The 14,026-nt window shown below is 40.3% G+C and overlaps 1 protein-coding gene across 1 annotated transcript in view; it reads right to left on the reverse strand.

Moving 5' to 3' along the window:
- The window catches only part of SLC28A3 (solute carrier family 28 member 3), a gene marked incomplete at both ends in the record, with an annotated part of 42,653 nt that overhangs the window by 11,546 nt on the left and 17,081 nt on the right, over window positions 1-14,026 (reverse strand). The window contains 6 exons of the mRNA XM_082074180.1: window positions 800-880; window positions 1,973-2,053; window positions 8,680-8,757; window positions 9,931-10,044; window positions 11,423-11,567; window positions 13,557-13,746. Of these exons, the coding sequence (XP_081930306.1) occupies window positions 800-880; window positions 1,973-2,053; window positions 8,680-8,757; window positions 9,931-10,044; window positions 11,423-11,567; window positions 13,557-13,746 (689 nt within the window). The remainder of the gene's footprint in view (window positions 1-799; window positions 881-1,972; window positions 2,054-8,679; window positions 8,758-9,930; window positions 10,045-11,422; window positions 11,568-13,556; window positions 13,747-14,026) is intronic.

The raw sequence follows: 14,026 nt of genomic DNA on the forward strand, positions 1-14,026 counted from the left end.
CTAATCCAGTTCTGAGTGAGTTAGGGACAGGCACAAGTCTGAGCTGGAGGTGAGTCTGTGGGTCAAGTGAAATATGCCCACCAGCCACTGTGGGCAGCTTGAAGCTCTCAGGAGCTCTGGCAAGTGTGCGAGCACATTCAGGAGAGAGTGAGAGAGTGTCATGCAGAGGTACTGGTTTAAATCTTGAAGCGGTGTAATACAGTGATTCACCACTATGAAATAACTGGTATTCTAATGTAACTTTTGGACTTGGATGCTAATTGGTGGTCTTTCCACACTGATTTGAAGCCTGGGACAGACACTGCTGTAGTGTGAATGTGTGAGTTTAATGGATTTCCCATTAAAGGGGACTGGTAGACTCTGTAATTTTTTTTTTTTTTTTTTTTTTTTTTTTGCCAAGGCCTTGCACAGCTAGCCCTGAACCTTAATTTTCTGCATTGTCTGTCTGTCATGCCCTTGCCTGCCTTATGTGCCCTCTTTTCATTCTATTTGTCTTTTATATTGAAAAAAGCCTGAAATTGGTATTTCTTTATAGCCTGGGAGTAGTCTGGAAGTCATTTAAAGGGAGATCTGTCACCTACATTTGTGCTTGAGTTTCCATTGGGAAACCAATGGAAACATTGTGCACCACTGCCCACATATGAATGTGCTGGAATTCTGGAAATCAACCACCAGTCCTGCATCCTAGCTTAATATGAAATGATGATTTTTTTTTTAATACACAGATGCTTGCTGTGCAGCAATATTTCACAATATTCACTAATACTGTGCTAGTATGTTTTTCTATGCTCCAACTCACCTGTCCCACAAATATGTTACCTGCAGCTACCAGAGACTCAACAGGAGCTGTCCCCATTAAAATTTGCATTGTCCAACCAACCTAAAATGAATATAAAAGAAAAAAACAAAACCAAACAAAAAACAAAAACCCCAACACATTAGTCTGACTATTCCATGCACTTCTTGAATTAATCATGGCAATATAAGAGTTCCAAGACACCTTACAATATTTCCTGAGTTAATGATTTCAGCTTCAAGATATGGCATATTTATTTAATAGTAGTATGTTGAAATAAGCCAGAGGAAGAATAATTTAACGGAACTGAGAGTATGCCAGGCTCCTCCTGGACACTAAATTGTTAAACTAAAGTGATCAAACCAGATGTTTTAATGTATCCTTATTACTTATGTACCTGTCCAAAGGCACTTGGATCATATTAAGGGAATAAAATGTGTGAAATTTAGATGAAGTCTAAAAATGCCTTGTAGAAATTTTAGCACACTATTTGAGCTAGGTAAGGTTTGTGGTGCTTGTGTAACAGTCCTGTGAATGAGATGGACACAGGACTTTTCAAGGGTATCTTCAAATAAAGTTCAGCTACCACTATGCGGTAAGATCTTTTCCCCCATAGGATAAGTTCATTTGGTGGACAAGGCAGGAGGTGGGCTTTCTGTGGACTCACTCTTATCTTAGTGGACACTGAAGGCACTGAACCTAAGAACCTTAGACCTGACAGAAATGAAAACTTAGAGCATGAGGTGAGACAACAGACTCTGATCTTGTTCTGGGGATCTGTGATATAAAGGTATAGGTATACACATTTGTTACTGCAGTGCTCAATAAAAAGCAGAAATCCAATGTCTGTGACATAACCTCCATGCTGCACTTTGAGGCCTGGGAGGGGTGAAGGCAGAAAGGAATATTTAAGCAAGTATGGCATCTAAGTAACACTAAAGCTAGCCAGGCAAATCTAACTATTACATATGACATCAGCAATAAAACCAGGCTGAGGGGAGGAAAGTGTGCTGTGTAACGCCAATTAGGATTTTGCAGCGGTGACAACTGGAACTATTTCTAGGTTAAAAATAAACTACTTTTCATATCTTTACCTCTGAGCAATTTGGTAAGGGCCAGTGCTACACTTTGGCTGCACTACTAGGCAAATAAATACCTACTAGAGAAAATTCATACCTTTGCAACGAGCCACTGCATGAATCCAATGTGGTAAAGCATAGACATTACTGTGCTGAAGAAAACCAAAACTGGCAGGACCTGATTTGGAGACACAAAATCATTTACATTTCTATAGTGGTTTTCGTTTCCTTAGTTCTGTAGGCCATTTCATTTTTGGAAAAGAGGCTCATGTTTTTGGAGCTACACTTAAAGGTATTGAAAACTCATAATTAACTTTGCACTTATGCTGTAAAATCTTTAACCTTGTAGACTTTATGTTTGTGCTGGAATTAACTATTTTTCATATATCTACATAGTTTTCTAACAGGACTATAATAGTTTTGAAACTATTTGGTTTAATATGCATTAGTTTCTAGCCCTGTTTAAGTCAGTTCAAACATTGCCTGGGCAATGGCATCTACAGAGACTTGGATATGTATATCTATAGACTTTGAAAACCACAAACAGAAATACATACAATGGGACTGTGGTATAGAATTCAGAGCTCAAGTTCTCTGTGTCTGTGTGTAAAAAGCACAGCTTAGACTGCATTTAAGTACAAGATGAAGACTTTTGGATTGTAACTAACTTGATTTCACAGAATCAAGGACAGCTTCCTTAGAAAGCACATACTGTGTAGCTGCCTTTTAATAACACACTATAGAAAAACCCTCTTTTATTCTGCTCTATTAATAGCATTGATTATAGTATGGAGTATTTGAGAGCTTTGTAACTGTATGCAGAGACAGAATCTGCTTAAAAACAAATTCACAGGTGTATACTTATTAAATACAAGAAGTGAACATACGTCTCTTTCAGTGGAGGCTGAAGGGAAAATGTTTTCCTAAACATACAATTTAAAAGAATTGCACGAATGCCTAACCCACTGTCTAATGGTTTGTTGCACATGTTTTTTCATCTTGAATACAACTAACATCGCTTGATTTTAAACACATAGGATCTCAGCACTTCTGTGCTAGTCTACAACAGCAAGAAGCATTCCCCTGAAAGGTTCAAAATTAGGCAAACAAATGAGTTGCAGTTAAAACAGTGCCACTAACATGAGGAAGGTTTTATGTGTGTTCAACTGAGTGCATAATGCTTTATAAATAAAACCAAGAAACAAAATGAAAAAGAACAAATCACTTTGTTAGTTCAGACCTTTTCAGTAAATAGAAGCTGTGCCTTTCTAGAGGAGAGTTAGTACTGTCAGCAGTTTTGATAAAGGTTTGGAAATGCAGTTTAAATGATCAGAACCTTTCACCAAAAAGGCAGAGTGCAATTCACAGACATTGTTGTGCTCTTCAACAAGTTAATATGAGGCTGCCCTCTCTAGTTCGATTCTCTGATCCTTTTAGCGATCCTCTGGGGGTGTTTTGCTATGCAGTGACAGCAGAAAGTCTAGTTCAGTAAAAATAACACCTATCTCCCCCACCTTTTCTCTCCTGCCACATCCCTTCCCTGTTCCTGAGCATGTGCTTGCTGGAGAGGCAGGTGTCTGCCACCCGGCTCCATACCCTACACAGGCAGGGGCTGTGGTGATGCCTGTGGGGAAATGGGTCTGGAGAGGCAGCGGGCAGACAGGCAAAGGCCAACTCTCCGTACTGGATGGTAAAAACCATAAACGAGTGTCCTCCCATCTCTCACTCTGAATGGATGAGGAGAGCTCTCAGGCATTACCGTGGTTTGGTTTTAGCTGAAGGAGCGAGAAGACAGTGTTCTGTCTATGCTGGGTGACAGCTGGCACCCTTTGGCCTTTTTCTTGTGCTCATTCCTCTGAAAATACCTTAGATAACTTTTAAACATGCTTTTTCACGTTTGTGGTTGCAGCCATTTCTGGATGAAGCATTCATCTGTACAAAGCAGGGGGTTTGTTTTCCAGTTGTGAAAATTTGTGCCTTGACTGCATGAAGAAGTTGGGGGCTATTTTATGACTAAACCCTTCTGTCTAAATCCCTGTGATTTACCACGGTACTTATTATGTTATGTTTTCATTAGAAAAGCATAGCAACCATGTAACAGGTAAGTAACTGTAAAGTTTTGTCATGTCCAGGCTAGCTTTTATCTAAGGCAGAACAAAATCATATGGAAAACACTGGCCAATTATTACTCTAAAATAAATAGAATGTAAATGAGCAACACATCACATTGCAGTGGGTTTTCAATTGCCTTGTCTGCAGAGATAAACACAATGAAAAGCACTTAACATGAAACAACTAGTTTGACTGAAAAAAAAACCAAACAAACCTGAACTCTTTTACAGAAAGGCTCCTCACAGTGTTAATATAGTGAAGTGTTAAGATAGTGGTTTTGAAACTTGGGAGAGAGGAGAAAACCTCAGGAAAACTCCTTCTGTCCCATGTTTATATGAAGCTGCCACATCCTCTCTACCAGGTGAGAGATTTGCCTTCGTCCAGGGCTCATGTAGGGTTGCACGTTGTGAGTGTGACAGGAGTGGAAAAAGTGATAAGGCAGGAACATCTCCTACTCCCCATCCTCTTCTTTTCTCTCTTTGCAGTGCCAAAACCAGGGGAGTGGATGGCACAGGGTCAATAATGTTGGAAGGCTCCCTCTGAGGGGTCTTGGGAAGAGGATGTGCCTGTCTAGGCAATATCTTGATGCCAAAGGACTGTGCAAGGGCATAGGAGAGAGAGGGGAAAGCTCTGCTGGTGCTCCAGGGTCAGGTGCCTGGTGAAGCACCTGGAGGGTGGAGGCCAGGCTGGGAGCTGGGGAGGGTGGAGGAAGAACAACCTTGGAGCTGTGCATACATGCTCTGGGGAGCTGAGAATGGGAATAGATCATGCAAACCATCCTATTTGAGGAGGGATCTGGATGGCCAGGGAATCAGGGACCCAGGCATATGTACATGGAGGAAGGACTGTTAGGAAAATAGGAGGCATGGGCATGATCCAAGGAGTCTGAGAACAGCTTGCCCTGTAACCATGGGGCTGTTGCATGCCATGCGTGTATGGGAGTATCTGCACAGAGGGAGAGGTCATGGTGGAACATCAGCCTTGATTGGCAGTGTTTCCTCTGTTAATTAAATGTGAAACATATTTGGAAATAAAAGATCAAGAGTCCCCTTTGTTTCTTCTAAACGAAAATGCATTGATTGTATGAAATTGCTTTTAGACAAAGAAAAGCTCTTAAAACTCATTCTTCTGTCTCACGGATTCACAGTTCTCTATTTCTGCTGTAGCGCCCATATTCTCTGAGTGCAAGAGTCTGCCTCAAAGATGTGGGTACTCTGAACAGAGGATGACAAAGAGGTGGTCTCCAACCTGCTTCTGCCGCTAAAAAATTCACCAGTTTAATTTGAATGTACACAGATCATTACAGCCTGTAGGTGGAGACAGTTGACAGTTGTCAAGTCTAGGAAAAGTGGGGAGAGAACAGCAAAAGGAGACATGACAGGGAGGTGAGATGGCCCTCAATTATAGCAGAAGCCTAGTCCTCAAAAGGGCTGACCTGTTCCTGTATGGGAGGAGGGGATGGGTCCAGCAGTGTAATTATACCTGCATGGTTAAACTATAAGATTTATATTTCTCTCTGTGGAAAAATTAGTGCAGAAGTTTAGTCTCCAATATGTATAACTCCTGATGCTTACTACATACCCTTAAATAGTCAAGTTTTAACTGATTAATAAATTTAACGAGCACTCTGAAAAATCCCACAGCTTTTCAATAGAGAATTGGTGTCAATGAGCTCTTCAGAATCACATTATGTGGCCTACAAATGTTGAAGTTAATACTTCCCATAATACAATCTCTAAGAAAATAAATTATTTAGTTGTATTTTTTATAAACTGGGTTATTTCATATTTAGTATCAATTCTGCAATATGGTTTGATGTTACTAAAGAGCTACTTTCTGGGTCATGGTTATTGCCTATGCTACATGCATGGCAGGGAGTTGAAGTTGTCGGCTGCTCAGAACTCCTCTTCTGTTTGTGTCTTGATATTCAACTATTTAGTCATGTTCCTTTAAAGAAGAAGTTGCTATTCATGTTTAAGAAACATCAGGGTTTCAGACACTCCTAGAGCCTGACCTTCAAAGCAAAGCCTTTCTCAGAGAGCCATGATCCTCCTGGCATAGAAAGGAAGCCACTGATATAACAGGAGTCTAATGCCCTGCTTGCTTAAAGCAAACTTTGTGTTTCGTTGTTAGAAGGACAGATGACTTAGTACTAGGAGGTCTTTTCTGACTACTTATGTACTTGGATGTGTTTGTTTATGTGGGCATCGCTTTTTTTAGAACTCTAAAACTTTGCATCTGCATTTAAAAATATACATTTAAAATAGCAGTTTATGCATGCAAATGTGTGTGCTTTCAACTGATCAGTGCTTCCCAGACTATGTGCTCAAAGGCTGCAGTGGGGCTGGACGGAAGGCCCAGTGGGTGCATGCAAGGGATATATCTGCTCGAGTAACTGTGTCCATCTAAGTTAGCAGAAAACTGGGGCATCACTGCATACTGCTAAGGGTGCGGTGTAGATACAACTGGGCTCTGACAGTTCTCTGTGAAGTTATACCCTATCGCTTTCTACTCTCAAGAGCTAAGCCAAGACTGATGTGCTTCTCTTTTGGCAGATGGTTTGAAATATCTTGGGTCAAGATTTGAACAGCTCAGCACCACATGCAAACTTCATAAAACATCTGAAAGACACAAAAGAGCACTTTTGACCTTCTTGATCTCTGAATAGATAACAAGTGTTTCAAGACAGAATGGGCTGACTGTCAGTCATTCATGCTGGAAGGAAGAAATCTCTTTCTACAAGAAGAGCAGATGGAGCATGTTATAGTGTTGCTGTGCACTGGTCTACCACTCTGTTTATCAGGTATTACTAAACCAAAACACATACAGCTCTGAAAATCAACTCAGGGGTTTTGCTTTCTCTTTGTTGTTGTTAGAGGTGGTGGTGGTGTTTTTGTTTGTTTGTTTGGGTTTTTCAGTGTGAAAGTAACCCACTTCTCTCTGTTATCCTCTTCTGGAAATTCCACATATCTTTTGGTGGCTTATCCCACGGAAAATGCTTGTGGGTATATGCATACACAGAAGCCAAGTTTTGACTCTCTGGTCCCTAGTTATGGCTTTGGTCAGCAAAGTATTTTGCATCACCACTGAGGCATTAAAAAACCACCCTGAAAACATCATAAGGCATTGTGGAAAAACACAGGAAAACCATCACTGGGGGTGGGAATTAAACTGTTTAATCCCCAAAATATGCAATTGTGAATGCAAATCATGATTTGAGTGCTCAATAAAATAAAAGTGAGAGGAGACTGGAACGTGAAACAAAAGGTATAAAAATAGTGCAATTAAAATATAATTATTGCTAATGGCTTCATTTTTTTCCATCTAAGATGTTCTGACTACTCTCAGTAGCAGCATATTTTACAAATAACATATTTATTAACTAGTGAAAGAACTAAGTATGAAGAATATCCAGTTTGGAATGTTACTTCCAGGAAAAAAAGAAGATAAATTGTGTGTAAGCCCACAGTTAAGTGACTGAAATACCGAACTGAAGAATGATATCTGAGAAGGACTTGATACATTTCTCATGGCTGTTTGTTTGTTAGTTTGTTTTTCCCTTTATGTGTTCTTGATTCTAGCCTAAGTAGGTATTACAGCATGGGCTACATGTTGGATCAAAATCAGAAAAAATGCTAGGGGGGCTTAGAGAGCACAGAGCACATAAGATGTCTTCTAGCAGTTTCCCAACAAGGTCTCCTAAGGGAGGGCTGGGAAATATCTCTGGAATCTTATTAATGAAATAATACTGTAATGTAATTCTTCCTGTTTGTGTATGGGCAGCTTCTACTTCTTCTACTGGGTATAAGTATACATCTAGGCTTTCCACGTCTACAGAGGCAATGTCTGTGAGGTAGTGGTCTGCACAACACTTTAGGACAGAACAGCATAGCATGGTATAGCACCTCTACTTGTGAAGAGGTGGGGAATCAAAGAATCACAGAATTGTTTGGGTTGGAAGGGACCTTCAAAGGTGATCTCGTCTAACCCTCTGCAATGAGCATGGACATCTTCAAATAGATCAGGTTGCTCAGAGCCCCGTCCAGCCTGGTCTTAAATGTCTCCAGGGATGGGGCATCTACCACCTCTCTGGGCAACCTGGGCCAGTGTTTCACCACCCTCATTGTAAAAAATTTCTTCCTCATGTCTAGCCTGAATCTCCCCTCCTTTAGTTTAAAACCATTAACCCTTGTCCCATTGTAACAGACCCTGCTAAAGAGTCTGTCCCCTTCTTTCTTATAGGCTCCTTTTATGTACTGAAAGGCCGCTGTAAGTTCTTGTCAGAGCCTTCTCTTCTGTAGGCAGAACAACCCCAGCTCTCTCAGCCTGTCCTCATAGGAGAGGTGTAACAGCCCTGGAGGTCATATTTCTTACAGTGACCAGGTAGGAGGAGACCTTTAACCTGTTATTTGTAGAACTATATGCCCAAGTTCTCTCTACTTGTAATAAATGTTGTTATAATTAGATTAAATAAGTGTAGCCTAACTCAGTATATGACAATAAATGGAGGGGTTTATGTGAGATTCCTAAATTACCTATTTGGAGTGTCACACAGCAAGGAATAATTTACCTTTTAGCTGATTTGTCTGGTGACTGCACTGGTATCACAAGACATACAATGATTTTTTTTTCCAGCCATACTGTTTCTGTTGTCTCTCTCCCACATACAGTACATGTAAAACCTATTCTTACCTTAAAAGCAAAGAAATGATCTTTATATTTCTCACCAAACACAAACTTAGCACCTGCGTCAGCGTACTCCAGAAAAGTCTAGGGATAGAAAGCAAAGAAAGTTAGCTGTAAGATCCATGGATCCAGGCTTCACTGACTGTGTCTGGCTGAACCAGGTATCTCTGCTCTGCCAAGAATGCAGGCAGCTTCAAAGCATGTAGACAAACAGCATTACTTTTAAATTCTGATACAGTGGTATATTTTTATGCTCACAATGCCAACATATGCAATTAATGATACAGTTTAAAATGGAGATGTAATGGCTTGAGTAACGAATTATGACAGGGGTGACTATAAATCATATGGAGCTAACGGAAGGGGGCACCACACTGGCTTCGGTTAGACATGAAAGTGGAGACTGACAACATGGTGACAAAACCCAGATGACTCCCACTGCTTGCAGATTAGCAGCCAGCCAGGTGTCAGACTTGTGCCTTCGCTCCCATGCAGAAACAGTGCATTCTGCACTGTCTTGTTTTAAATGTGCTCAATTATCTGTATGGTGAAGAACAGCTGTGTGAACAGTATCTCTGGGGTGAAAAGTCTGAATGTCCTTCACTGGGTACTCTCTGATCTTCATTTTGGATTTCTCTTATTTATTACTTTACATTAATGGAGTTTTTAAAAAAAAAAAAACTTTGTGCCTGCAGACTTCCTGCAGGGGCATGTACAGATGGATTCTGTCCCCTCTCTAGAGATCCTTTGCTGCTTGCAGCTGTGGATTTTGCCACCTGTAGTTGAATTTATTTTCTTATATGTCATAAGAACTATGAAACAGCACTGGGGCCAGGACTGTGGCTACTCTGAAGACAACAGTGGTTCTGCCTTGCTGAACCCCAAAGCTTTGCAGCACATCAGGTTTGTTGAAAGGATGCTTTGGAGTTGGGGCAGCTCTAAGACTTTCCGTGGGTGCCCTAGCACAATAGCGGTTTTGTGTTCAGAGGGTACAAAGCTACAAGATGGTAAAGCCATTAAGAAACAGGGTCAGTCTGGCCATTACTCATCAGCCTGTCCTGCATGGTCTTGTATTAACTGCACAAAAAAGAAATGAAAAGGTTGAATTCAGTAGTCAGTTACCTTTCTGAGAACCCAGTTTTTCTCAACAGGGAAAAACATCTGAGGGCAAATGGACCCTTGAACTGCCTGACTTTTATGTAAGGGTATCAAAACAGAAAATGATATAAAACATAACATTTTTGCCCAGTAGTTTACCTGGATCTGAATGCCTAGCCAGTTAAACATATCAAACCCCACGCTGGTCCGCATAACAAGAATGCCAAGAAGAAACTGCATTGCTATTCCTGAAAATACTGGTCTCCAAACAACCTAGAGGGACATAAAAGTAAAAAGAAACCACTTCTTATTTAAATAAATAATAATTTACTTTAGATGTGTGTTAAAATAACATAAGGGAATTTTCTGACTATACTGCAGGATAGGAGCAGCTGCCCAAACGGGTTGTATGGGACTTGGAACATGGATCACCTTTCCTAATTTGAGAGCTCTGTGATGTGGATGTGTCCACCTGAGCTAGCTGCTGAAAGCCTGGCTAAGTATGGACAGGCCCATTTCACTGTCACAGACAGCAAGTAATCAAGTATTAGGAAAAGGAGAGATGGTTTATAGATGAGATAGACATCCAAGTGGGCAGCTGCCTTTGACCAGTCCCTCTTTAACTGCACTGCAGATTTCTGCTCTGCTGACTCTGAAAACATCTTCATTTTATGAAAATAGAATCTGACTTTAAAACGCAAAGAGGTAAGATGGCACTCTCTAATTTATTTAGGTGATGTTTGAATAGTATCAGCCAATTATGTGTAATGAGAACCCATAGGAGAGTACAAAGCGTCTTAAGTACCTGAGTTTTCACCTCAGTTAAAGCAAGCAGCAGTTGTGAAGGATGGGGAGGGGCAGGTTCATTAGTCCCTACTGAGGAAACTTTTTCTGTCAAGGAAGTCACTGATGAGTGTTGAAAAAGTGTTGGTGAAACTTGGTGATGTGGACAATGGATTAATATATGACTGAAGAAAGCATGTGCTGTGTGCTAGTCATGCACAAAAGGGTAAAAGCTGAGGTGAGAGGTGTGGTGGCCCTTTGTAATATCACAGCAATACAGAATGGACATCTCAGCTGGAAAATTAAAATAAATGGCATTGACAAGCCTATGGGAGTGGGTTAGTGAAAAGTGAGGGCCTCAGTTGGCCTCAGTTGCTGCAGTGGGAATGAAACTTGTGAAGGATTAAGAGCTACATGAGGGGCACATGTCCAGTTCATGCAATTTGGGTTGATGCGATGACAGTGTCCTCAAATAAGTGCCTGTGACATCCTGAGCACTGTGGTGAGCCTCCTGTAGGTGGAAAGCATGGAGCAGGCCTGATTCAGCATGCACTGATGCTCCAGGAGCAAATGTGTTCCAATCTGCATGCAGGCTAGAACAAAGGATGGGCAGTGAACTCCCAAAACAGTGACAGCCAGATGCTGGTACAGCCCCACACATGCTTCTCAAGATGTCACACCAAAATGACATTCCTCCAAGATTAAATACTTCACTGGGTTTGGGCAAGCCAAAATTTTGATGTTTATGGGCTTTCTGTTACTCTTACTGAACTTGGTACTAGAGTAGAGAAATAGATTTTGAGACACTGAATAAAAACAAAAACAACAACAACAAAAAACAAAGAGCCAAAATGGATGAAATACTCACTCTGTTTGGATATTTGGAAAATATAAACAGCAAGAAAACATACATCAAGAGACCACCAAAGGAGATCAGATGTTGGTATCCCTGTTTTCCTATGTCAAAGATGATCCAGAAGATAAAAGTTATAAGAAAAGCTACACACAACACCCTAGGGAAAAAGAAAAAAAAGTGTCAGGAATGACATCTTGAAGAAGACCAGATATTCCTTCCTGTTTCCCTCCCCACAACATTTACATCTCTCTCTGTGAATGAACTCCCCGAGTACTGTAATAAGCTGAAACTGGTAGCTCTACACAAGCAGGAACCTGCCTTTGCTTTTGCTTTTGTTACTCTGACAACAGCATCCCTTGGTGACATCCAGAAGAAATGTTCTCCAGTCATGTCCCCAAAGTCAGAGTGCAGGGGAAATCCAATAAAGCATGAGTGACTCTTGTCAGGGTGTTCTTTCTATTGAATGAAGTGTGAGAAGATACCCTCCTTTCTCACTCCATCCTCCTTTTCCTTTTATGCCTTCTTTATTGAATCTTTGTTTAGCTCTGGTCAAGACAGGCTGTGGTTTTTATGAATTGCAATTTGATGTTTAAGTGGTGGGCCTACGAAACATACACTATTGAAAAACAAGTTGTAAAGTGTTTACTTCTTTGTAACCAGCTGTACAGAAGAATAACTTTTAATCACAACAATTTTAGCTATCTCAGAAACAATGACAAAACCCATGTGTACAGCCATGTTCACGGTTTCTGTGTTCCCCATAACCACAGAAGTGCATTCAGATGGCGTATTGAAGATAATTATCACAACAGCCTGAGAGGCAAGGAAATATGTCATCACATTCACAGAGAAGAAAACTAAGGGTAGTCCCAGTTCTTTAGTGCTATTTGTGTCTAAGAGTTGTTTAGCTTCTACTAATTTCAGTGGTGTCTAGTTACATAAATTCCATTTTTATATCTGAATAAAAAATATTGAAGGCTAACTTCACATAATGTCTTGGCCATTACAATGCTGAATAATACTTTCTATACCTGAGAGAATTTCTGTCTCTTGGAGGAATCCATGACTTACAGTTAAGCACAGAATCTGTGGTAGGTACAATTTAAGGACTGCAGCCCAGGTAATGCAGAATTTAGTGCCCCTGGCTTGTTCCACCTGCACATCTCCTGTTACGTTTGCTCCTTCCCCCAAAGAGGCTGCCTTGTCATCTGATGGAGGTGCCTGTGGCTGCACTGTAATGTGGCTCTTGAGCAGAATGACCACAACCTTTATAGCATCTTTTTTAGAAATATGTGCTCCCATGGCAAAACCACTTAAAAATCTTAAGAATAAGTTGGGACATTTTCCTGAACCCAGAATGACTCCTCCTTAGAGCTCTTTCTTCAGGTAGAGAGTGACATAGCTGAGATAGAAGGCAGCTGATCAATTTCCTTTTTAATTTTAATTATATTTCATTAGGTCTTTTCTTTGGTCTATGAGCCTCCCTTGGCTCCCTGTTTTCCCAGGAAAAACTTAAATATTCCTGATAACTGCTCAGCAATATTTGGATTAAGTATCTACCTGTTCTAAGTATCTACTATTTACCTACCAGATGAATGTCTACCATCAAAAATAAGGTTGTATGATCTTATTATGACACCAAAAGTGTCTGGCATGTTTTGATTTCTGAAGGTCGAGTAAAAATTGCTATGGGGATATGTGAACAAGTGGTGTCTAGATTATGCACTTTGGTCTTTACGAGTTTGCATATGCTAGAGTTTTTACAAATCTCACAGCTCTCTGAACTAGTGACAGTGAGACACTTTCTGGCTGGCAGAACAAATGCAGAAGGTTACAACACACCTGAACTTCTGTGGACATATTCTCTTGCAACCACATCCTTGTTCTATCTCAATTTGGGGAACATTTTTACTTTTTCTGCAAAGATTTTTGACACCTAGCCACTGCATTGCAATCTTAATGGTGTGCCTGACAATTATAAACTGGAAATATTTAATTATTCTGTATGTATTCTTTGATCTTATTGCAATTTGTATGAATGATCCATCTCCATGTGTTTATGGTCGTATAAGCTGAAATAAAACTATAGGGGTAAATCGACAAATTTTTTATCCTTTTGTATAGATAGGAAATAATTCATATTTACCATTTCAGCCAAAACCAATGTTTCCTGAAATATGTTTCTGCAGGGGAAAAGAGAAGAGCAATTCGGTCTTCATACTTAGTTGTTAAGAAATCCCAGCAGATGAAGAAGATGGCTAGAACAGTGACAACAAAGAGTGGCAAGGCTCTCTGAAAATTCAAGCTGCAGGTTGCAATAACTCCTGCCAAGTATGCTGTGGTAGAAACAAGAATATGTGTGTTAGTTACACTGGCCTTTTTAAAAACAGATTCACCTCTAAATTTAAAGGATGTGGCTAAAGTCAGGCCTGAGTTATCTTTTAAGTGCTTTTATGACTCTTGGCCTAAAAACTGAAAAATTTTGCTTTCACAGATAGCATTGTTACTTTAGATATGCTCATTGATATGAAAGGAGGCTTTCACCCTGTCAAAGCAGGTCATATACTTTGATCAAGTCAAGTTCATATGAAACATGTTAATAATTTGAAAAAATTA

This window comes from Streptopelia decaocto (genome assembly GCF_964273445.1).
Source record: "Streptopelia decaocto genome assembly, chromosome: Z".
In the NCBI taxonomy this organism is placed as follows: domain Eukaryota; kingdom Metazoa; phylum Chordata; class Aves; order Columbiformes; family Columbidae; genus Streptopelia; species Streptopelia decaocto.